The following is a 25,446-nucleotide window of genomic DNA, read 5'->3' on the forward strand; positions in this document are numbered from 1 at the left end:
TCCTTTCAGTTTGGACACCGAGAGGTGGTTATAACCGACCACGAGCAGTTTTTGTGTTTAGAACAATGTCATTAAAGTACTGCTGTGAGGAAATATCCATGGGCACAGTCAAAGACCTGCATATGTTAAGTCATCTGAGGGAAGGGGAAAAAGTGCATCAGCAGCACTGGGACAGTAAGGATGATGGACAAATATGGCCACTATATCCATTGCGGCTCAATCACTACTGTGCTTTTAAAGCAGCTCTGACAGTAAAAGGTCTAACTTGCCTCAGGTTCAACCAAGGAACATTTTTTTTTTAAATAACATTTTATGTTTTGCTTGCATTACGCTCTCACTCTTGGGTACTTTTGGATAAATCGCATATTTCTATAATCCCACAATATTTCATCCCTCATGCTATGCAGCCTTGATTTCTTGGTGACCTGGGCCAGATGCATTGCCAAAAGAACAGGAATTAGCATTGGAATGGGTTGACAAATTAATTCAAGGATTTATGTTCAACAGTTAGTGGATCAGATACAATGCTTGTTAGATTCTGTTAAATTACATTTCATTCACCACATGAAACACTGAGCTGTAATTTTAAAGAACTGGTCCAAAGAGAGACTTTTAACATGAGTGGTACAAATTGAAATGAATGTAGAACCAAACCCAAAGACTGTAAAAGCAGGCATATGCCAGCACTGATGGCACTGTGTCATTCTGATAAAACATCTCTAAGTGACTGTTTGAAGAGGTGCTGTTTCATATGTGTGTGGGATTTGGCAGGTTCAGTACTCTTGCCCTGTTAGTCATACTTGTGGGGGCACTTGTACTGTATTTGCCTTTACGAAAATGAACAAAACTACTCAAAGATCTTATTTCACCTAGCTGCAAGGTGATTTTGTAAACATGGTCAAGAAACATATTTTTTTAATTCTCAGAGATGCCTGGGTCAGCGTTGGGGAGAAAAACACTTTTACATTCACAGCCACAAACTGGAATTTATTTAATTTATTTGCAGGGAAGGTCAGGCCAGATATACGTGGTCACACAGGGTCATTTATTCAAGTGAATTGTACTCTGGTGTCATAAGTAAACGTGAAAGGGACAGACTGGAGCGCTGTGACCATATGAACAGGAAGAGAGGATGTGCGGACACTGTGCTCATCAAATAAGATTCACATTAAAACTTCATTTGCTGCCCATGAGCCTTTTCCATTAGAGTGGAAAGTTTTGATTTAAGCTGTGGGAGTTTAGATTAAAAAAAAAAAAAAACATATAAAAAAAAAAAATTGTATACCTTATGTAACTCATAATGGGGTTATGAGTTATTTAAGGGATAAAATGCAGTCAGATGGTCATTATCATAAAATTTATGAAGTGATTGAAGGGGTTTCTTTATGATAATGAGCAGCTGACTCTACATTATCCCTTTTATTGCATGTCTACTTAGTAAATAAATAAAAAAAGTTTAAATGATTTTATTATAGAAGTAAAAAGAAAGCTCAGATGTAGAGTGGAACAGAAAACTAGCCCTGTGAAATAGTTTAATATAGTCACAAAATAAAGTTCAGTCATTAAATATTCAACCAATATGCCCAGAATGACCATTCAAAATGAAGTTTTCCAGAGTTAATAATAAATTAATTTTAGTCTTCCATTTATGTAAAGATATTGTATGTTGCATGCTTGCATATTGCAAGAAGTCTTTAAGCAAAGTAGCAGTGATTTTTTAATTTTTTTTATTATTGATGCAAAGGTACAGTACAGCAATAACAACACATCTTAATCTTCCAGCATGAGGAATTTACAGTATAATCAAAAAGAAGTATGATAATGAATCCTGACAAAACTGTCAGAGGATCTTCCCTGGGGTACAATGATGTTTTACATTACAAGAAACAGATCAATACTAGGCCAGGCATTGAGAGCAGAGAAGAAAACCTCAGTACTGCATTACCTCTTAAACAGACAGTCTCTGCAGACACTAAAACCAGGCCAAATGTCATCTTTGCAAAGTGCTATTACCAAACTCCTTGTGTCATAAAGGTGTCACACATGATTCAAACAATGACAGAGCACAATTTGATGTACTTTGCTCATCTTTTAAAGATTCACAGCAATGTGGTGTTGCTTTAATCAGGGAAGTGGCCCTTGCTTTGGTGACTCATAGATTTGGGTTCTGTGATCATCTTGTATTGGGAATGATTGGGCTGTGTCAGACTTTCTGTGGGGAATTAAGTCAAGAAACATTGAGGCATAAAGGGGCCCACCTCCCAGAAGACCTAGACATCACAGAAGAGTGGCAAGTCTCGGGCTGAACAAAAGTAGGTCGTTAAAGTAGATTCATGCAGTAAATCAAAGCGTGGAGCATTCTGTTAATTGAACACTGCTCTTTTGTTTTTGTTCAAGGAAAACAATTCTGTTAAACACCAGCATTATCATAATGACCAGGAACCTGTTATTTAAGCAGGTTATGAGTCTTGAAATGGTGTAATGCCTTAGATGATGCATTTTTATTATGTGCAATTTTTTCTTCTTATAATGTTACTTTGTTTTTAAAGAGGCCCAATTTAGGCACTATGTTGCTGCAACGCCTACATTTATCATTAATATGAAAGTTTATGCTAAATTATTGATAGGTGGCTAGATTGGAATAAATTTTTGGTGCATCCTATTTACTCTAAATAGTTTATTATAAGTTTATTAATCGATGGTTCCATGAAGAACATTTAACATCCATGGAACTTTTCCATTGCACAAAAGTTTCTTTAGTGGAAAATGGTTGTTCAGAAAACTGTAAAATGTCCTTCACATTAAAAAACCTGCCCACTGAATGGTTCCACTATGGAATTTCTTTTCAAGACTGTGCCATGCTGCAAAAAAGACGCAATCTTTCTTCTAGAATATTTCTACGCTCTCCAATTTTCTCCAAATAGCCTTCTTAATCGAATATATCAGTCGTTTAGCCAAATATCTATTGACTGCAAACGAATGAAACTTAATATGCCGCGCGTGAAACACTTTTGAATAATGACTCAAACAAACAGGTTTATCCAGGCCGTTCAAATGAACCGATTCCATTTACGAATTGTTTGTAATTCCACTTGAGAGTAAAATTGTAAGATTTTTATTTTTTATTTTACGTTCTTTCTTTCTTTTTATTATTGAGAAGATTTGAAAGTGGGAAAATGTATTTGGCATTCGACTTTTTGAGCGATGATTCAAACGAACCTCAACACCGACACGAGCCATTCGAATGAACCGATTCGCTAAAATGCATCGGATTTCCCAACGCTACTCTATGCCGAAATGCCGAAAACGTCAGTCATATGCTAGAGCCCAAACCACGTGTTTTACGTAATGGAAAGGCAATCTTTCAATTCAACCCCTCCTCCTTCTTGTCTGTATCCAACACCGATACAAGGCAAAGAGGAATACGTGCGAGATGTTTCGGGAGGCAACGGGATCAGTAATGCACCGGTGAAACATCAAGCCGCACTCCAACCGCATCCTCAGCATCAGCATCAGTGCAGTGCTTTCACATTGATGAAAGCTCATGGATATTACTGACCAGCAGCAGCAGCAGCAACAGCAGCAGCAGCAGCAGGTTTTAGGAAGACTTCCCTGAGCAACACTGAGCTGATGCTGGAAATGTGCGCTTTGCTCGGAGGTATCGCTGCTTTTAAATGGGATGCATCCCTTCCAGGCTTCTGATGCCGTGCACATCCATCCAGCCTTCGTTTGAGTGATGAACTAAAAGGGAACGCAAAGAATCCGCCGTGTCTTTCACGTTAGTTTAGAACGGGCTGCACGTTCCCCCTCTGCAGCACATGCAATTTATAGAGTATCTATTTTTATTACCGACCACCCTTTATTACTAAGAAGAATACCTTTGTTTTGCCAGGTCTTAAGAGAATATTTTACCTCTTGCATGAAGACGCTTGGATAGTATTACATATTTTTGTATGATACTACTACTGGAAAACTGAGCATCCCATTGTGTTCTTCTTATTATGCAACCGCAGGGATCTTTTCTTTATCAGGGTGTCTAAGCTGTTGGATCGCTCCTCGCCCAAATCAATGTGGTTTCTTTGGAACATTTTCAGCAAAGGAACGCATATGCTGCAGTGTCTTTGTGGCAAGAGTCTTAAGAAAAACAAGAACCCAAGTGGTAAGTGCCATTGCGTCTTCTTCCCCTCTGTGTGTGCTGATCTGCAGTCAAATTTGTGCAGCAAGTCAGTGAATGCAGGCAAGCTGAGGGTAACTTGAGCTGTGACCAATATTACAGCCGAATGCTTCAACATGCAACTTTTTTTCAACTAAATCCCACAGGTATGAAGTGTTAAGACAGGTCGAACAGTCTTAGTCGGGCCGTATGTGTGTGAAACAGGCTTTCGGGTTCATTTCAGAGATGCTGCAGCATCCTTCTCAGTCCTGCATCACTTAAAGTGATGCTACTCTCTGGTTTTCCTGTGCAGCAATTATTCTTATGTGACTGTGTGCAGTGCAAAGACCTCATGTCAGATGTCTCTTTCTGTTCACTTGTTCATGAGGAGATTATCAGCTTGCAGTATTTCAGTCAAAACATGTACAACCCCCCTGTTGTTTCACAGCAAGATGGATACAGTCTATTCGACACACATTCCCCAAAAACAAATCACAACAAGGCAGTCTGCAGAGCACACTTGCGCAGTTTTATTTTAACAAAGCTGTTGACAAATATGGACACAAAGGAATACTATGCAGAGCGTGAGGGGACGGGCGGGAGTCCTAAGTTGATGTTGACACCTTCTTTCCAGACGTTGACACTGCAGCGTAGTAGATCATAGCAGTTTTCCCATGCTGACATGACACATTTTTCCAGTGTAGTTTAATGGACGGTCTATCATCCTTGACACTGTAATTGGGTTTATTATAGTACCATACCACATTATTGTGTATATATTCCAAAAGCACTGATGTGAAGTGATTATTGATATTGCTCTACCAACTTTTGAGAACAATTCTTTTGGCTTTTTGATAGAAAGGACCTAAAGCAATGTTTGAAATATCACACGTTTATTGATTAGATAAAAATCTTATAGGCATTTTAATGGTTACAAAGAGGAAATTTATCAGGTAAATCTATATTCAAATGGAAGCTGTTAGTGTAAAATGCAATTTAGGACAAAAGTTTAATCAAAGCCAGCAGTGACTGTCTATCTCTAGCAGTAATGTCCGGGGTGATGTGTTCGTAGTGAGATGAATCCATCATTTTCTTTACTCTGTCAGTGATTAGAAGTAGCAAAGCGTGAGGTTTTTGATTAGTTTACCATGGCTATTAGGGTCTTAGCTGCATAACATTAATGAAGAGGCCTGCTGCTTATAGTCTACAGAACACAGACTGTATTTTTAGAAACACAGCATGCAGCAGGGGCCGCATGAACTGTAATCACTCTAGTTTAGTTCTGTTGTGTTCAATAGAATTCATCTCAGTATTTATCTCAGTTTTTTTAGGAAAAAGTCACAGGCAACGTTTTTCCAGAGTTTTAAAAGAGTGGTTTCAATGGCTGCCTTCTGTTCCAGCAGATGGCACTTTCTGATAGCTTTGTGTTGGCTAATGTTTTCCTGGCAGGGACAAAGTCTTGCACTTCGCAATGTGGATTGCAATGAAGGTTTGTTTTTGCTGAAGTTGTAGGACTGAGGTAGACACAGGTTGGTTCTCAACCTGCTGGAATCTGCGTGGTGTTACAGAGCTCCTCTCTCGGGATGCAATCGAAGGGGTGCATATAATCTTTCATTCATGAATGCTTGTAATGGATGTAGCTTAGTTTTAGGTTCTTTTGAGAGTGTATAAGACTCATAGGATTCACTTTCACATAGACAATCTGTTCTCAGATGGCATTTATTTATAGAATAGTTTGTCATAACACTGTTAGATCACTCCTCTGTGCAGAACTGGCAGACTGGATCCTGTTGTGACTTCTGGTGGCAAAATAATATTAAATGAGAAAGCACACACACACACACACACACACTCACACACGTTTACTTAGCTGTCTAAATGGGGACATTACATAGACTTCTATTGTTTTATTTACAGATATTCATACACTTGTTAACCTTAACCCACCCCACCCTTCCCCAATCCATCACAGAAAACTTTCTGCATTTTAACAATTTCAAAAAAACTTTGTTTACTTTATTTTTATACCAGTTTTACAAATGAGGACGTCCCCAAATTGAGGTTTTTGAGGATTTTGTCAGGTTTTGCTTGCAAATTAGTCTCCAAAATATGGTTAAGTTTGTACACGCACACACACAATGTAAAATATATATATATATATATTTACTGCATGTTTCTGCATCGCAACTTACAGGGTCAGAGAAACATACACTCATTCAGTTCAGACTGTACTAACTACTGCAACTGTTAAAGGCATAGTTCACCCAAAAAATTTTTGACTTTTTTTTATCTCCTGTGGAACATAAAAGATGGTATTTTGATGAATGCTTCAACTATTATGTCCATATTTTAAAACCCAATTGCCTTTCACATATGGACACGGAAACTCATTTTGCAGAATATCTTCTTTTGTGTTCCACAGAAAAAAGTGAGTCATAGAGGTTCGAAACAGCATCAGTGTAGGAAAATTATGACAGAATGATCATTTTAGGGTGAACTATTCCTTTAAGCATAGACCAGTATACCATAGATTTCAACCGTGATTTGAATTAGCAGTGTTGAGATTTATCTGTGGACATGTCTGTTGCTGGTTCATGACACACAAATCAGAAGCAAGACTGTCTGAGTTGTCTTTAGATTATGTAAGAACAACTTGCAGCAAAATTGCACCAAAGCTCTTTTTTTGTGTGGAAATAATGTGACATCCAGTTGCTGAATTAAACAGCATGATGCATTAGTCCATTTATCTGGCTGTTCCTCTAGTTTATAACTCTGTTTATTGTGGGATGGATGCATTATGCCTCATTATGCGGACTCTAGCTGACTATCAGTAGAATTTGAGATAGCAGTCCAGTCTTGCTGTAAGCCATCCTTAGTTTTTTTTTCTGTTTTTTTTTTCTGTTGATCAAAGCTTGCTCAAACCCTGCTTAAAAGTCCAAATTGCCTGCTAACTACTAATCCACTATAGTCAAAACAGCGCCAGTAATAACTGTTCAAAATTCAAAACTGTGGCTCATAGGGGAAACACAAGAATTTGAAACATTATAAACACCATCTTTGTCACATACTATGAACAAATAATTTGCTTTAAGAAAACAATTCTTATGTGCAGAATTCGGTTTTATTATGGGGTATTGTGAGTGGTTACCTGAGCATGGCTATGCAGTTGCTAAGTAAGTTGCTCTGAGTGATTTTTAGTGTGTTGCTATGTGGTTACTACACTGTAAAAAAAAAAAAAAAAAAGACAAAATGCTGTTAACACATTCATGGCCACTTTGCAGTATAAAACTGTAATTTACAAATAAGAACATTTAAATGTAAACCAGTAAATGTACAGTAGGATTGACTCTTAGTGGATGAACTAGATATTGCAGTCCAAATTCAAAATATTGGAGAGGGTTTTTTCACCTGGTCCCTCCTCCTCAGACTTGACGCACACGCAGGTTGCCAGATTGATGTTCCGAACCCTTTAGTTTGCCAGCTTCCATGACTGAAATGAAATACGCTGTGTTTCCGCCAACTGGCATACATTTGGGTAAACTGGCAGTGGGCAGGTTTCATAAACCAAAACATAGACCGACATTCCGGCCCGGAACACACATTTTCAAAGGAGAATAACTGAGTTTAGTACTGTTTTTCAGAGAGCTATCTCACCATGCTTCTTAAATATCTGCAAACATATTATGGAATATTTATGCTTTAGTAGAGTCAAAAACTTACATACAGCACATTTAAACAAAATACTTTAAAATGTGGAGTGTCACGCAGGGAATTCTGGGAATATCATTTTACTGTTTTTGATTGTAAATTATACATTGATTTGTTATTGTTTACTTCTAAAAACTGTACAATTAAAAGCATTTTACTGTAAAGTTACATGAAATGTCTGGTTAGATCTTTTACAGTTTTTCCCGTTACATAGTACGGGAACTTACTGTTAACCTATTAAATTTTTTTTCCAAGGTTAAAATTATATTTTTTAGTGTACTGTACAGTAGAATAGAGGGTGGTTGATAAGATATCGCTACATGGTACAATATTCTTAAGGCCCATAATTGTTTGTTCCATAGATATGACTTGGGCCCGTCCTTTCATTCAAGTGTGATGTCAAAGCTATTTTATGTGTCCTTTCATTCAAGTGTGATGTCAAAGCTGAATTTTCATTAGTCAAGATCCATCAGTCAAGATCCAAGATACTTATGTCAATGTTGAGATCAGTTGTAGTAGTTTAATAGTTAACAGTTGTAGTTTTGTGGAAACCATGATACATGATTTTTTTCAGAACTCTTTGAGTAATGTAATGTTTAAAAGGACATAATTTATTTGGAACCCCAAAATTTTACAGTAGTGTAATATTTGAAGTATCTAATAATGCTTAAAACCATTTATTAATTAAGTGTGAAGTTTTCAGGTGAAAGTAATTTACATACGTGAGGTGAAAGAACTGCACAATGTGACACAGTCACAGCCAATCTGAACATATTTTATGTGTAATAAACTGTATAGTTATGGAACAGGCTTTTACTGCAGCTTTTACTGTGGGTTAGGCTATACAGCTCCAAGCTGCAGAGACTTAGATTTACATGCAAGAAATCACTTGTAGGTTTATTGCGTTGTGTTTGGACACAACATAGTATAAATATAATTACTATGATAGTCCACTCGTTTTAACCACTGAGATTATTGCTGTAACTGTGTCTAAGTATTTAGATTTTTTTTTTTGTGTGTGTGTGTGAAGTTTGAGCAGCTAAAATATGCTAATACCTTGAGTTGCTATTTCCTTTTCTGCTTAAATCTTAAGTCACATCCTACAAATACTTGTGGCCAAAGCACTTCATGCTTTCCTGTACATGCATGCAACTAAATTACAAGCAAAATCAAATCTAGTCTTCTGCTGTAATCAATACTCTTTCACTTTCATGGCCAATCTGACCCTCATCCATATAACAATCATTTTCATACAGTAATGTCCAGTGCAGGTAAAGGTGCCCTTGAAAATCTAGATGTTCCGCAGTACTGCCATAAATGCACTTTGAAAATTACAGTCCTGTTTACAAAGCTTCTACTGCCTTAAAAGGCCCCTCTTTTTCTGTTCACATATGATACCATGTTACCACTCCCTGTTATGTTCCTAAATGTTCACAAAATAAATATTTCACTGCAATGTGCTGCATGAAGTGAATCTCTGAAGTGAAGTTCAAATCAATCTCTAAATCTGGTGAAATTGTAACTTTAATAGTCTTCAAGAACTCATGAATGTGTTCACAAACACCTGCACAATGTGCACATGCTAAGATGCTTTGGTATTTAAATAAAATATGGTAAAAAATATAATCAATATAATACAAAATGTACATATACATACTGTATCCAATCATAAGATTGTATTTTTTGGAGGTCTTTTGTGTATAGGTGTATTTTTATTTTTTTTGCTTCCTAATTGTTTCCTTTGTGTTTCCCTCTCAACAGACTAACTATGTAACTACCTCTTTCCTGTTGTGTTTATCAGGGACTCTTGACTAGAGGGTTTTTAGTGGAATGGATGCTGTCAAACTGCCTGTTCAGGGCATTTACACTGAGAACGATTCACAGCAACAAAGTGACCAGAAGTTATTAATTTCAATGACAGTTGGTGATTTGAGACAATATATGTGACCACTGGTGATTCGCCAAATTTGAGCAGAGTTCAACTTTATGCAAATGCACAACAATGCAACGTGTCAACTAGTGATGTGACTGGACAATATGCAACAGTTAGATGCAGTCGTGGTGGAATACTTTTTAGCAACAAACAGAACAGCAGCTCATGCTAATAACCTATAACTACATTTTCAGTAGTGTGACAGTAGCTTTGATTTCAAAACAGTTTGTCTTTTGTGTATAGGATTAGTTTTTTTCTTACTAGCATGACAAAATGCTGTATTGCGTTATTTGTTAGACTGTTGTGCACAAGTGAATTTAGGAAATAATAAGAAACAATCTTGAATGTTCTCTCTCAAGTGTTGTTGTAAAGTCTGCTTCATTTTAGTGAATTGATTTGTTCATTTTAAAGGTGCTGTATGTAGGATTGACACTGAGTGGTTGAACTAGGTATTGCAGTCCAAATTAAAAATATTGGAGAGGGTTTTTTTCACCCGGCCCATCCTCCTCAGACTTAACACACATGCAGGTTGCCAGATTGATGACACTAACAGGAACGAGCGCACTTGACAATGAATGAAATGAAATATGCTGTGTTTTCCACCAGCTGGCAACCCAGGGTGCCAAAATATAATTGTGTAAACCGGAAGTGGGCTGGTTTCACAAACCAAAACAAATTCTGACATTCTGACAGTAGCATTGTTTTTCAGATAAACATGTTAAATTAGCATGTTTCAACTCCAAACATATTATGCTATTTTATGCTTTAGTAGAGTAAAAAGCTTTCATACGGCACCTTTAACTCAATGATAAAAAAATAAAAATAAAAAAAACTTTCTGAGTCACCAGTTTTTAGTAGAAAAATAAAGGAAACTTGAGCAATTAATGGTAGAGAATGCTTTATATAATGAGTAGCTTGGCAAGCTCAAGTTTTAAAGTAATTTCCTCTAAAGTTATACTAAGTGTATTAAGTGAATATGATGTCAGATAGACAGACCTGTAGCCATTTAGTTCAGTTAATAAGTCTAAAAGAGTTTAAGTATCACACAGAGGTTCTGCTGGTACAAACACTATTTGATTTAGAAGACTTCATGAATGTCTCAATCTTGTTACAAATTTGGTCCACATTGATTCTTAGTAGTGAAATCCTGATGGTCCTTTTTAGTGTGACTTGGTTCACTCAGTGGCTATCTTGGTAATGCTTCAGGTAGCTTTTTTTTTGTTGTTGTTGTCACATACAGTACAGCTCCAGTACTTTACTGAGGGGGAAACTGAAGTCTTGAAAAGTGTTTTTGTGTTTGTTAGGATAATGTTTTTAAAACAGTTTTAGAAAAGACTTTGTTTAGCCATGTGATCTTTGCATAAGCCCTTTGTATTATCTGTGGTATATTAGTTACTTTTCTTTGTCAGCATTAGAGTAAAGCAGCTACAATTAAAGCATCTCTGTGACATAAGTGCAAATTTAGTAAATTATACCCTGAACTTTAGAAGTTCATCATATGTAAACAAAATATTGTACAGGATATGTTATATGATTTTTCTAAAAACGTTTTCTTTAACAATCATTCTAGTTAGATTATAATAGCTTTAAAGGGATAGTTCACCCAAAAATGAAAATGTAATATTTGCTTTCCCCCAGGGCATCTAAGATGTAGGTGACTTTGTTTCTTCAGTAGAACACAAACAAAGATTTTTAACTGAAACCGTTGCAGTCTATCAGTCTTACAATATACGTGGATGGGAATCACAGCTAAAACATAAAAAAAAAAATGTACACAAACAAAACCAAATTAAACCCAGCGGTTTGTAACAATACATTGATATGTAAAGACACAAAACGATTGGTCTTTGCAAGACACTGAAAGGTATTTATATCATTTTTATCTCTGATTCATGCAATGTCCAAATTGTTAGAACTCTCCTGAGCATGTTCTCAAGCAGCAGGCACGTGAGGAGGCTTCTTCTTCTTGCTTTATGGCAGATTGCAGACTTATAAGTGCATTACTGCCACCTATCTCTCAAGTGGACAATTGACACTCCTAAGTGATATTGTAGATAGTGTCAATAGTCCATTTGAGAGATATGTGGTGGTAATGCACTTATAAGTCTGCGATGCACCATAAGGCAAGAAGAAGAAGAATACTCCTCACGTGCCTACTGCTGAGAACGCACACAACAGGATGTACTCAGGAGAGTTTTAGCAGTTTGGACATTGCGTGAAAAAAGGTTTAAAAAAAGATATAAATACTGTTCATTTTCGATCATTTTGTGTCTTTACACTTCAGTTTATTGTCATGAGCCTCAGGATTTATTTTGGTTTTGTTTGTGTATGTTTCTTTTCAGTTTTATTGTATGTTTTAGCCGTGATTCCCATTCACCTCAATTATAAGACTGACAGACTACAACGGTTTCAGTTTAAAATCTTGGTTTGTGTTCTACTGAAGAAACAAAGTCACCTACATCTTGAATGCCCTGGGGGTAAGCAGATGAACATCAAATTTTCATTTCTGGGTGAATTATCCCTTTAATTAAATAACATGGCTTCTATAGACCGTAATCAGAGTTTTCATATCGAATTTAATGCAGATGAAAACAATGCTGTGAGTGATAGACTTGACAGCCTCTACAATCCGAGATCATTAAATTTTCTCAGCTCACAACTTAAAAAAGAAGAAAAAAAAAAAACAGTTTTATGGTTCTTAAAAGTTGGTTTTAAGAAAGACGTTTCATCAACAGTACAATCCACTGATTGCTCTGTACTTCTATCCCTCAGCCTATTTTTTATTCCTTTCAGAATTTTAATATGACGCTTCCCTGGTTAATGTCTATTTTGTTTCTTTAACTTTTGAAATCCAGAGTTAGCCAGAGTTTAAGTATTTTGATAGTTAACCCTCTCAGGCTCAAATTAAGTTTTAGTAACTTAGTAAATTTAGTAACCTATAGTAAAGTTTTTAGTACTCCCGATTCATAAAATATGTATCTGGAGTAATAAGGTTTTTAGTTATTTTACTGTTGCAAATCTGCAACGCCTGCCTTGAGAGGGTTAATTGTTAAGTTGAATAGTTAACTGACTGCTAGCTTACTTGTTGTATTAGCAATTCCATGTTGTGCCCAAATATTAAAATATATATAATAAATTGAAAACTCTGATTACCATCACACACAATGTTGACAAAAATCCACACAACAAATTAAACTGAAATCCACTTGAAGGTCATGATCATCATGTGGTGAAGAAATTTCATTTTTCAAGATTTCAAGTAGTCAATTGCCTCTAAATGAAGAATCACCTAGGAAACATTGCAGACAGAGAGTATGTGACACAGTGAATTCTGTTCATCACTTTCCCAAACTGTTGGTTCCTTAATTTTTTTTTCTGTAGCTCATAGCCATGTCATCATCACCTCTTTGTTATTTAATATTTTTCTTGCACATTTTGCAATAAGGGGTAAAAAAAGATCTTGCTGGGTTGTGTAATATCTGTATATTGCTAAAGTATATTTGCTTCATGCAATTTTAATGTTTGTGCAGAATATATTGTTGCTGTTAGAGTAATATTTGAAATCCACTGTATTGCAAAATATACTAATTAGAAAGAGCTGGAAAAGATTTTCATATAGTCTCTTTTTCGTCTCGATGACAACAACAGTTTTAGTTCCACTGTGTCAATATAATGAAACTTTAGCTAGTTGTTTTATGACTAAAAGTCCTACTTTTTGAGCTATTTTTCTGAAATAGCCCACAGTGTCTCAGTCGTCTGATGTAACTGACTGCTGCTCTTGCAGCATGTTGCAGGGTTAAAGATTTGTTCTTAGTCTCCAAAAGTGCTTCTTTACATTTAAAGCTGTGTTTGCCGATAATATTCATGGCCTGTGTTAGGATTCTCTCTGGCCCCATAAATGGAATAAACTTATAGAGGATTACATATAGAGGAGTCCAATTAAAACAAATACAGACCTCTGCAACACATTAGACGCAGTGGACATTTACATAAAACTGCCATCAAGTTGCTCCTGTGGCTCCATGCTGCAGCACCACACGGCACAACAAAGCTGGATAGTTTGACTGCTCTTGGCTGGCTGCCCTGAAAGGTGGCATTAGCCTTGATACCCTCAGAGGACAAAGTGCTCTCTGTACTTCCATCAGTGTTCAAAGGTTAAACAACAGTCTGGATTATGTCTTGTGTGAATCTGCCATTGTCTATATATCATAAGTGCAATATCTTGCTTTCATGTGGATTCAAATACCGTTTTCTCTTAGTTTATAAGAATTCTTCTGATTTTAATATATATATATTTTTTTTTTGCATAGAAAGAATTATGTTTGCTATGTAATAATTTCTTTTGCAAATTCATTATTCATCAAAAAGCTTCACACAAGTTACAAGTGACTTAGATCTAAAGTTTTTAACTTTAAAGCATGTTAAAAATATCCACACTTAAATTATGATTTACATTTTTGCATGTATACGTACTGTTTTGCACATGCATTACAAATAGCTCTTGAATTAAATGTTAAAATATACATTTATTACAGTATTTACTTTACTTTTATTAAGGCTGTAATTCAGATTACATTCATGTTTATGGTTTAGTTCCGAGTATCATTAAAGTTTCCAGAAGCCATAAATCTGTGTTGTACTTTTATTGAATGCATTCAATTTGCTGTTACTTATCACATTTATATAAGCAGGAGGTATTTCTCTGGAGTCATATTTGTCATTTCAAGGATAAATGATCTGTGAAAGTCACTCCTTTATTCTGTCTGCTGAGATGTGATGCATTCATATCACATACAGCGGGAATAAACCATCATCATCATTGCATGCATCACAACTGTGACATTAACAAAGGTGTGCTCAACCTTTTTTTTATGTTGTCAAAAACGATCCCCACTGATTAAAGTGGATCATTCTCTCATGGCTTGTAACAGCATGTTGCAGACCGCCACAATAAATCTCATGTGGCAATTTGGAGGGTCCCAGGTTGCCAATATTAGTTTTTCTTCAGTCTACCATGTCCTGGGCTACTGTAGTGGGATAGGGAATTATGCATTTAAATTTTTGTTTTACCCACGACACATCTCAGCACTATTTCAGCTCTGGAGTCCAGGTCACATGACTGAGCATGAGCATGATACAGTGCTCTGATTTTTTGTGCACAAGCTTCTTCATGCTCCAGGACATGGATTCATATGAAGCGATAGGCTTTCGCTCAGAGTAACACAGATTACATTTTATGATAGAAAATCAAATCAAAATGAATGATATGAACAAGGAATGTTTTTGTCACACAGTGATTCTGTGATTGTGACCATGTTTGTGCTCAGCTTTGGATCAGAGATGCTGGAGTAAGCATGGTTGTGTGTCATTCAGAACTGAATTGAGAATGCTTTTTAAATTTTTATTCCATACAATTTAAATCAAAGAAGCACACAAAATGGAGAAATGTAATTATAATTTAAAGAAAAATGTTACTAGATAAAAACTTATATTTTAAGGATGCAAAATATATTGGTAACATGTTAATTATTGGCCAATATTACACTTTTTTTTTATTCTGTATCTTTATTTGCTCTAAGTTTATATTTAGATTACCTAACATGCAATTGAAATTTCTTTTGATTTTTAGATTTCTTTTGACTCTAATGATTTAATTAAATAATTTGAATGAAAATCCATTTTTCCATCATAATGTACATTATAATGTTATTATGCCTTATTGCACTTGTAATATTTAAAATAACTGATTTTGGTTTTTACTGTTTTATTTTTATTTATTTATACAAAATAATATAGAATTTTAACATCAGTTATAACTTAATAGTTCATCAGTCAGAATTCCAATGTCTGTGGATCACTATTTCCCAGAATGCTATAATATATATATGCCAATATTTATTGATATAAAGTTATTTGAAAACAATGTGGTGGACACTGTCAAGCTATATAACTAAATAGAAAATAAAGTTTGCAATTTTGAGAAAACTATTTAGATAAAAATGTTTTGTACATATCAGGTAAAAATTAATCAGAATTTATCAGAATTAATCATGTCATTATTTAAGTGTTCTTGCAAAACTTTTGTTATATTAATGAATATTCCTTTTTGTGTTTAATTTCTCTCAACTGCAATTCTGTAAATTACTTTACAGAATTATTTAAAAATGTAGAATCTTTCCAGTTCTAATTCCAGTGCAACTAATTGTTCCCATTCAAGGGAACTTCGATATGCGTCATCTAGGGGTCGCTATGGGAAACGCCTCATCATGACCCATGTCTGAAGCATACATTCAAAAAACACCGACTACTTGTTGGCCGGCGACAGCCCATGACATCACTACCACTGTAAATATAGTATAAATAGGTGCTGGAAGAACATGTCATCCTCTTCTTCGTCTTCACTGAATGTTTTGTTTGAAGCGTGCATTCTGTGGTAAGGGCAATCTTTATTCTTACATTATGGTGAGCACTAGAAAGGCGTTTAAAGAATGTTTGCATCCGTGTTGGCGTTATCTGACACCTGATGACACACTTGATTTTTGCATTTTTTGTTAGGGCGAAGAGCATGCATGCAATGTCCTCGAGGGGGCAATCTGTGTGCACTGCAAACGTTTTCAGATGAGAAAACGCTGATCACGTTTGTCTCTCTCTTTTTGAGGAAAGGGGGGCAGCTATCTGCTACAAATGGTTCAGAATCCGCCGCTGTTGAGGCACGGAGGAGAATGAGCTCATGGGGATCGCAGGTGGATCTGGCCGATGAGTTTAAAGAGAGGCTTTCCCTCTCCTGCTCGTTGGCTTTGGACGAGAGTGAGCTGCTGGAGGATGATGTTATAGCTTTAACATTGTCTGACCCAGGGGCCAGTGCTCTGCTGGGTTCCACCCAGAAAGAGCAGGAGATGCCTGAAGGGGGGTGAAGAAGCTGAGGCTGAGCATTCACAATCCTCCTGCCCTTCGTATGAGAGGATGTTGGAAGTTAGCTGGCTAGCTATCTCTATGGGTCAGACATAATCTCTAAAGACTCCCTTCTTGCCATCCAAGCCCCTTCAGGATACATCTCACTTGAATAGCAGGGCGTATGTAGCAGCAGGTCAGGCTGTCACTTCGTTGCACAAGATGGCGGTGCTCCAGGGATATCAGGCTGACCTGCTGAAAGACCTGGATAAAGGCAAGGGTCTTTCTCCTGACGAGGTAGCTGAGTTGTGCCGCACCATGGATATTGCTCTACGTGCTACTAAGCAGGCTGGCTCTGCTATGCTCTTTGAAGGTGCACTCAACGGCCTTCAAATCCTTAATTCCACGAGGGTCCAAGTCTATGTATTTAATGCATTGGTGGTTGTGTTTAATATGCCAGTTTTTCTTTGCAGTGTTGTCTGGGACCTGTGCGTTTCTGTCCTTTTTATAGGTTAGGTCCTCGGTGAGCACCCCCCTCTGCTGGAATCAGAAACCGAGTGCTCGACTTGCAGTGTTTACCTCACTCATCGATGTTGTATCCAGCAGGTATGATAGCCCTGGTTCTGGCTTCATGCTTCCTGGATCATGCGGCTGGGTCACAGATTTCTGCAGGAGCTTTCCTGATCCTCAGGCCCCCGGCAAAGCACAGCAAGGCAAAAATTTCCTGGATGTCTGGGCTGGGCTTATGCTTTCAGGCTGCCCAATGTGGTACGCCATATCTAAGTCACCCTGAGGGGCTTCCTGGTCACCAGGATATCCCCTCTTGCTGAGCCATTGAGCGGGAAGTATAGGTGTCATTTGCGAGAACCTTCTTTTGCAATGCTGTCTCAGGCAGTGCTCCCCTCACCTCAGAGGGTTATCTTTGAGCTTGCCTCTCCTGTTTGGCTCAGTATTTCAGGGCTTCTGTGGACAGATGCTTGGGAAGTTCTTAAATCCATGCCATGGTAAGCATGTGCAATTTCTGAAATACACATGGTGGTAAGTGTGCGTGTTGAGCACTTTCTAAAATCCTGTATGGTAAGGGTTACGCATTATTAGCCTTGTTCCCTTTCTCTGAGATGGCTTAGACCACGGTAAACCTTGGGGTCCACACAAACAGTGTGCCTCTGTTGACAAACGTTAAAGCATTGCTTCTCTCATCATTGAGGGTTATTGTGAGCATGGTGATTCCTTTCGAGCGCTTGAGATCTCTCCCATTCTGAGGAGTTGGATTCCTCGTTCTGTGGGCTATTCTGACGGTATTTATCAGTGCTCCCCTTTATCAAAGGGTTGCCTATGAGCACCCTACTCATTTCATGCTTCAGACATGGAAAGAAATAGCAGTAAGCATGCAGTAAGCATATGATCTATCTAAACAAACTCTAAACTGCCTGTACAGTTTTATTATTATGACCAGGGCCTATCAGATGCCTCAAGCATGAGATTTTTTTTGTTTCCTTTTATTTTGTTCTGGCTGTGTCCTCATGCTTAATGGTTTGGTACATAATTTCCTTTGAAATGTAATTTGTGGTAATCACATTGACTGAATAGGTCCTGTATATTTGTTACATCAGACTTGATTCAGGCCACATGATAATGGAGTAATTTAGTAGCACATGGAGCTTGCACTTACATAACCTTCTTAAAAATAGTACCCTTTACATTCTGATATACCTGAGCAAAGTTGAGCCGTGATAGTGGTGACGTAAACAGTCAAGTGTGAAATTGATTTTTATTTTCCTCTACCAGCATTCCAATAAGTTGGAAAACCCCTAAATAGGCACAGCATAGACCTATAACCACAGATGCAACAATTACAGAAAAATATCCATTTATTTGTATGATTTTTGTGTATGAGAGACCTTAGTTTTCCTTTTGTTAAAATGGTTGCTGCACCCTGTTGAAATCAAACAACTCCTCTGCACCAACCAGGTCTTTTTATCTGTAAGAACTGCTTATAGAGTTTCCTCCTTCTCTGTAACCTGTCTGGGTTTCCTTATGTAGTCATCAATGCGAATCACCCAGCGAGAGGCTTTATAGTGATTCCTAACCATACGCCACTTCTCTTGTGAATGATGCAGACAGCATTGATTTTGGAGTGACCCTCCCCCCAGACTACATGTATTTGGCAATTTGCTTTCATTCATTGGCCAGACACTCAAACGCAGATGTGAATGTTTGAAAAATAGCCCAAAATGTTGCTGTGGCATGACAGTGGTTGACCTAAAAAAGAGAAAACTGACCATACAAGACAGTTTGTGCTAATGCCTGCAGTGGTGTCTTGTCCCTTGTGGTGAGAATGCAGCACATACTTGTGTTGCTTAACCTGCGTTACAAATTGTAACACATTCAGAATTGTAACATTCAGAATGCAATGGTATGTGAGATCACTTATTTATGTAAGCGTTACTATTTGCAACATGTGTTTTAGACATTAGCGTCTGTGACGACGCATACTGCAATGACTCCTACCAACTCCAAGAGCATGGATAGTGGATCATAAATAGGTGATGAGATATATCTCGGTTTCAAAACCAGACATTGTTATTTTCATGAACTTCAGGTAAATGTTGCAGTGACTGTGCTGAAAGAGATGAGTTTTATGAAGGATGCAGCAGACTACCATGACCTGACATACTTTTTTTCAGGGACTGCAATCCAGATACCCATTTTGGCTTTTTAAAACACAGAAAGTGTGTTTGGTAGCACTAAAATAACCACAAAAACTTTAAAAAACACCAGTGCTTTCAGTGATTAGCACAACCTTAATTGTGTCAGTGAGTAAGACGCAGATTTTTGTGTTGAAATAGACTTCTGCATGCAAAAGTAGCATCACTGTTTCAGGATTTTACCACAGTGTGTCAAAGCATGTGTGCCGACTGACAGGCTAAGGTTTTTTTTCTCTTTGTAGTATAGGTTTATTCGTTTTTGGTTGAACTGAATATTATTGAATGTATATTAGCTCTATTCTAGCCTGTATTTACTGTAGTGCTTGGTTTGCTAGCGCTAGCTGTCAGGCTTACCTTGCCGGTGACTGTAGTGCTGTTTGGATTGCAAACAGTATGAATAACGTGTGAAAGCGAACAGTTGTCTCTCAGCTTGACTGTATATGTGCAAGTAGTAGATCTCTCTCTCTCTCTCTCTCTCTCTCTCTCTCTCTCTCCCTCTCCTTCTCTTTTTCCAGCAGTCTACTCAGGGATCTGAGCTACTGGAGGTTGTGCTGTGTAATTTTTGCTGCAGTGCAGCTGACAGTATTGTAACACTGCCTCTTGCAGAATATGTCTGCCTTTTTGCAGCACTGCTTCTAAGCTGTATGGAGCAACTCCAAACTGCTCTTTTTAGGAAAAATGCATTAATCTTCAAGTCTCGTATTCATCCATCATCATTGACATCCCCTGTGCTTTGTAGCCTTACGTTTACACTTAGCTAGCTTTGTCAACATTTTATGCTGACCTTTTGGAAGTTATTATTTCCAGCATTATTGGCTGCTTAACTTTTCCGCAGTTCTTTTTGCGGTGCTACTCTTACTATGTAAGACTTATAACTTTTAATACAGTAAATTCCCTTGGCATTTTTTTTCTTATTGTAATTGGTAATGATACCATTGCAGACAGCATCACTGCACAGCTAATTGTATGTTTATAGAGAATTACTATTATTTAGAGGACTGTTAGTGTTTACTCATCTGCCCTAGGACTAATTGAGTACCTTCTTTAATAATTATGCTTTCAAACAGAGAGGGGACCATAGAGAGGAGGAGGAGGCTTCTGGGGAGAATTAGAGACAGATGGAAAATGATTGAAGGTGACATTGGGCTTTTAAGGAACAAAAAGATTTTTAAAGTTAAACTTGAATATTCTTCTAGGTCAAAAGGAATAAACACCATAGAAATATAATGAGTAGATACAATGGCAGTTTGCATGCAACAGGGTCCTAATAATAGTGTCTTAATTGGTTATGATAGGTGTAAATAATAAATCTACTGTTTTAACTCCTAGAAGTATCCTTTACTTTTTTTAAAACACAGGGGCAGCTGATTAGATACACAGAACAATGTTTAATCGATAAAACAATATGGTGTTGTTTAAAGTGTGGACTCATTTTAAATCAGGATGTTGTGATAAATTAATTTCATGATGGCATGTCATTGTATTGACAAGATATGTTTTTCATGGTTATCAGGCATTTCGCTATAAAGATGCAGGCCCCTTTGGTGTCTACATAGTGACTTGCAGGGGTCTTATGCAAGTGGCATTATTTGACGCATTGGGAGTCAGAACTGGTTGAATAAAACTGTACTCCGTAGGTACAAGCTTACCTTGTCAATAAGAGATGTGCTGGGGCCCATGAAGGCCTCCGTCCGAACCCAGTAACAACAAGTTTTGTTGTAACTACAATGTTTAGGGAATGCTCAAAGTGAAACTGATATTTTTATGTATAGCTTTTTTTGTTTTGCAGCACTGAACAAGTGTTATTTTTCCATGGTGAGACTGTTTTTACTGGAAATTGACAACATGGTCTGTTCTAAACTGTAAGAACAATATTTAGAAGGGTTTGGCTGCAGACATGCACTTACACTCTCAGACATTAACAATAAGACTTATATAAAATTTTGCCATATTATAATCATAGTCCTTTATGCTGCATTAAGCGTTTTGCTGTCTGAGAGGAAAAGTGAAAGTTTGCACATTGTGTTCATATTCTGCAGTTATGTGGCAACAGATTACACTTGTATTTTTCTCCTACAGTTGACTTGCAGGACTTTATACTTTATGGTACTAAAATTTTAATTGTTTAATATCCACAGTGTATCATATCCATTGGCAACATGCACGATTTTTGTCGATTGTAAGTGAGGTCACAGATAGCGGAGAGTGGTGAAGTGACATTGTAATTTTTTTTTGTCTTCACAACATGGCTACTTTTGTAAAATGTTGAGAAAAACCATCACTTGCGGTAGCGCAGGTTTCTGAGAGTACAAGTGCATGTCTACAGCCAGACCCTGTTGACAATATCAGGCACGACATGATATCTAAGTGATAGAGAAGTACTGTATTGGTAACACTTGACATTTCTCAAAGGTTATCAGTATTCATCAGCATATCAGTGTTTCCAGTTGGTCACCAGTGCCACAGAGCATCTGCTTACCTCTGAAGAAGAATAAGAGCATGGTTAGCATTCACAAGCTCATTTCTGGCTGTTCAGCCCCAATGGTGAAGGCTGGTTGATATTGAGGGCACTAGAAAATGGAAACCTCAGGGTTTATAGTGATTTTTGAAAGACGCATACGCATTGCAATCAAACTTGATATGCAGTGTAAGTACAACCTGGTGTACCTGCTGTTTTGTGTTGCTTTTGACAGCTCTGTTCCTGCTTTTAATACCTCTAGTGTTACAAGTTGTAATGCAGTTTAGACTAGTCAAAACTCCAATTAGACAGCTGTAATACAATCTGACTAGTAATGGTTCACTTTGTCAACATGTGCATAATTCAATTCTGACAAGTACAAGTCAGAAGGCTCACATATCTGAATTACATTTTTGCCAATCATATGTCCATACGAGTAAACAAATTATTATAATTTTTTTATTAAGTGTAATTCATTAAGGGAAAGAACAAAGAAATGTGCAGTCAAATGGACAACAGCCTTTAATATACTGAAAAAAAAAAGACAGAGAAACCTCCCTGGAGAACAACTGTAAGTCAGAGATCAGAGTCAGAGAGTCAGTATCACACACCACAGCAAATATGCTGATCTAGCATGATTAAAATTTTTGAATCCACAAACAAAATCTGCCATCCTGTCCCCCCCTCATTCACTCACCAGGGTGTGCAAGGACATGATTGATTTGAGCAGAACTTTCTTCATTTTCTTCTTCCTCTCTCTGCATGGTTGTAAATAAACAATGAATCAAAGTGTAAATCATGTGCAGTCACATAAAAATATCAGGGAAGACAGACATCAGAAGCTAGGGCCAGTCTGACAAAACTTATCATTGCGTTGCATATGTACAGTGGGTACGTAAAGTATTCAGACCCCCTTAAATTTTTCACTCTTTGTTATATTGCAGCCATTTGCTAAAATCATTTAAGTTCATTTTTTTCCTCATTAATGTACAGACAGCACCCCATATTGACAGAAAAACACAGAATTGTTGACATTTTTGCACATAACTGAAATATCACATGGTCCTGAGTATTCAAACCCTTTGCTCAGTGTTTAGTAGAAGCACCCTTTTGATCTAATACATCCATGAGTCTTTTTGGGAAAGATGCAACAATTTTTTCACGCCTGGATTTGAAGATCCTCTGCCATTCCTCCTTGCAGATCCTCTCCAGTTCTGTCAGGTCGGATGGTAAACGTTGGTGAACAGCCATTTTCAGGTCTCTCCAGAGATGCTTAATTGGGGTTAAGTCAGGGCTCTGGCTGGGCCATTCAAGAACAGTCACGGAGTTGTTGTGGATCCACTCCTTCGTTATTTTAGATGTGTACTTAGGGTCATTGTCTTGTTGGAAGGTGAACCTTCGGCCCAATCTGAGGTCCTGAGCTCTCTGGAGAAGGTTTTCATCCAGGATATCCCTGTACTTGGCCGCATTAATCTTTCCCTCGATTGCAACCAGTCGTCCTGTCCCTGCAGCTGAAAAACACCCCCACAGCATGATGCTGCCACCACCATGCTTCACTGTTGGGACTATATTGGACAGGTGATGAGCAGTGCCTGGTTTTCTCCACACATACTGCTTAGAATTAAGGCCAGAAGGTTCTATCTTGGTCTCATCAGACCAGAGAATCCTTCAGGTGTTTTTTTAGCAAACTCCATGGGCGCTTTCATGTGTCTTGCACTGAGGAGATGCTTTTGTCAGGCTACTCTGCCATAGAGCCATGACTGGTGGAGGGCTGCAGTGATGGTTGACGTTCTTCCACCGCCCAACTGCATATCTGGAGTTCTTCTTTACCTCTCTCACCAAGGCTCTTCTCCCCCGATAGCTCAGTTTGGCCGGACGGCCAGCTCTAGGAAAGGTTCTGGTCTGTGTCTGAGCTCTTCAGGCAGTTCCTTTAACATCATGATTCTCATTTGCTCTGACATGCACTGTGAGCTGATAGGTCTTATATAGACAGGTGTGTGGCTTTCCTAATCAAGTCCAATCAATATAATCAAACACAGCTGGACTCAAATGAAGGTGTAGAACCATCTCAAAGATGATCAGACGAAATGGACAGCACCTGAGTTAAATATATGAGTGTCACAGCAAAGGGTCTGAATACTTAGAACCATGTGATATTTCAGTTTATCTTTTTTAATAAATGTGCAAAAATGTCAACAATTCTGTGTTTTTCTGTCAATATGGGTTGATTATGATTATGCATTCACTGCGTCTGGCATCCCCTCACATCCTCCTTACCTGTCTGGAGGGTGAGAGGAGAGATGGGAAGACCTGGTGCTGCAGGGTTGCAGGGCTGCCAACTCTGACACACATTCTGATCTCACTGTTGTGCAGACTGATTTTGTCATTGGCCAGTTTGTTGCTCTTTAAGGCCCCAATATACTCTTAGCAAAGTAAGTTCTTTGTTCGGTTGAACAAAAGTGTGTGATAGTAGTACTGATTGCAAACGTTAACAAATTGTTAATGTTGTCCTTCTGAAAATCTGTCCCAGAGTCCTGCTCCTGTTTGGTAAACCCGTTACCGAAGTACTTGAAAGAACATGCAACCTGTTATCCCACAGCAGCACTAATTTAATTCCATACCCGAGCCATTTGAAATTAATAACTCCTGCGCATTGTGGCTATTGACGTAATCACAGACACAGAGGTGACTAAATCATTTAATACAGTTATTTAGACTGTATTACACTTAATAAAGATCTGTTTTTGACATATTAGCTTTATTTCTTTCTGGTACCATCGGCTTCTATGTTCATCACTATGTCAGTCATCGGACGGGGAGTGACTTGTAGAATGATATTTTAGCAGATTCACTCTACATTTAAATGCAGTTGTCTCTCCTGAAACGCTGCAATGTATGTTCAACCATTGGTCCTCTTAACATCATGAAAAATAAAACTATTATTTAAATTTAATAGATTACATGCTTATACAGAATTTGTGAATAGATTATAGGCCTATACAGAAAGCAGGCAAAGAGGGCTCCCTTTATAATCAAGCTGTTAATCAGACAGTTACAGCGAGAATGGGCGCGAGTCGCAATGTTGCAAATCACAGTGTAAAGAGAAACCTTTGACAGTGTTCAGACTACAGAGCATAAACACAGGACCATTTAAAAACATCTGTGGTACTGAACAGAGTCTAAATAGTCTTGGCTTTTGGATCTGCAGTCTGCCCGTGCCTAATGATTCCCACACTGCAAATAACAATTTAAATATCATTCCACATGTTACATCAAATATTAGCGGTTCTTTAGATTTATACTGTTGTTATTTATACTCAAGCCAACTGACAAAAGCTGTAAAATATGGCTGGTTGATATGAAAGTTGTTTCGGAAACCTACAATGCATTTTGATGCAGAAATGTCCTTCTTTGCTAAATCATTTCCTTGATTTTATTTCACATCTCAGTCAGTACATCACATTAACATCAAACGAGGATGCGTTCCTCTCTCTGGACTACAAGAGCCCAAGAGGACATTCTTGGATGTAGTCCATGAAAGAGGAGCCCCGACTTGCTCATTAGTAGTGAGTCTTTCTCCACACTACCTTATTAA

At 37.7% G+C, this 25,446-nt stretch overlaps 1 protein-coding gene across 1 annotated transcript in view; it reads left to right on the plus strand.

Moving 5' to 3' along the window:
• Positions 1–3,324: 3,324 nt before the first annotated feature.
• Positions 3,325–25,446, plus strand: part of LOC113053157 (fibroblast growth factor 14) — a 124,179-nt gene continuing 102,057 nt past the window's right edge. The window contains exon 1 of the mRNA XM_026217940.1: positions 3,325–4,159. Coding sequence (XP_026073725.1) covers positions 4,069–4,159 — 91 coding nt within the window. The 5' untranslated portion in view covers positions 3,325–4,068. The remainder of the gene's footprint in view (positions 4,160–25,446) is intronic.

The sequence above is a fragment of the Carassius auratus genome, chromosome 34 (genome assembly GCF_003368295.1).
Source record: "Carassius auratus strain Wakin chromosome 34, ASM336829v1, whole genome shotgun sequence".
In the NCBI taxonomy this organism is placed as follows: domain Eukaryota; kingdom Metazoa; phylum Chordata; class Actinopteri; order Cypriniformes; family Cyprinidae; genus Carassius; species Carassius auratus.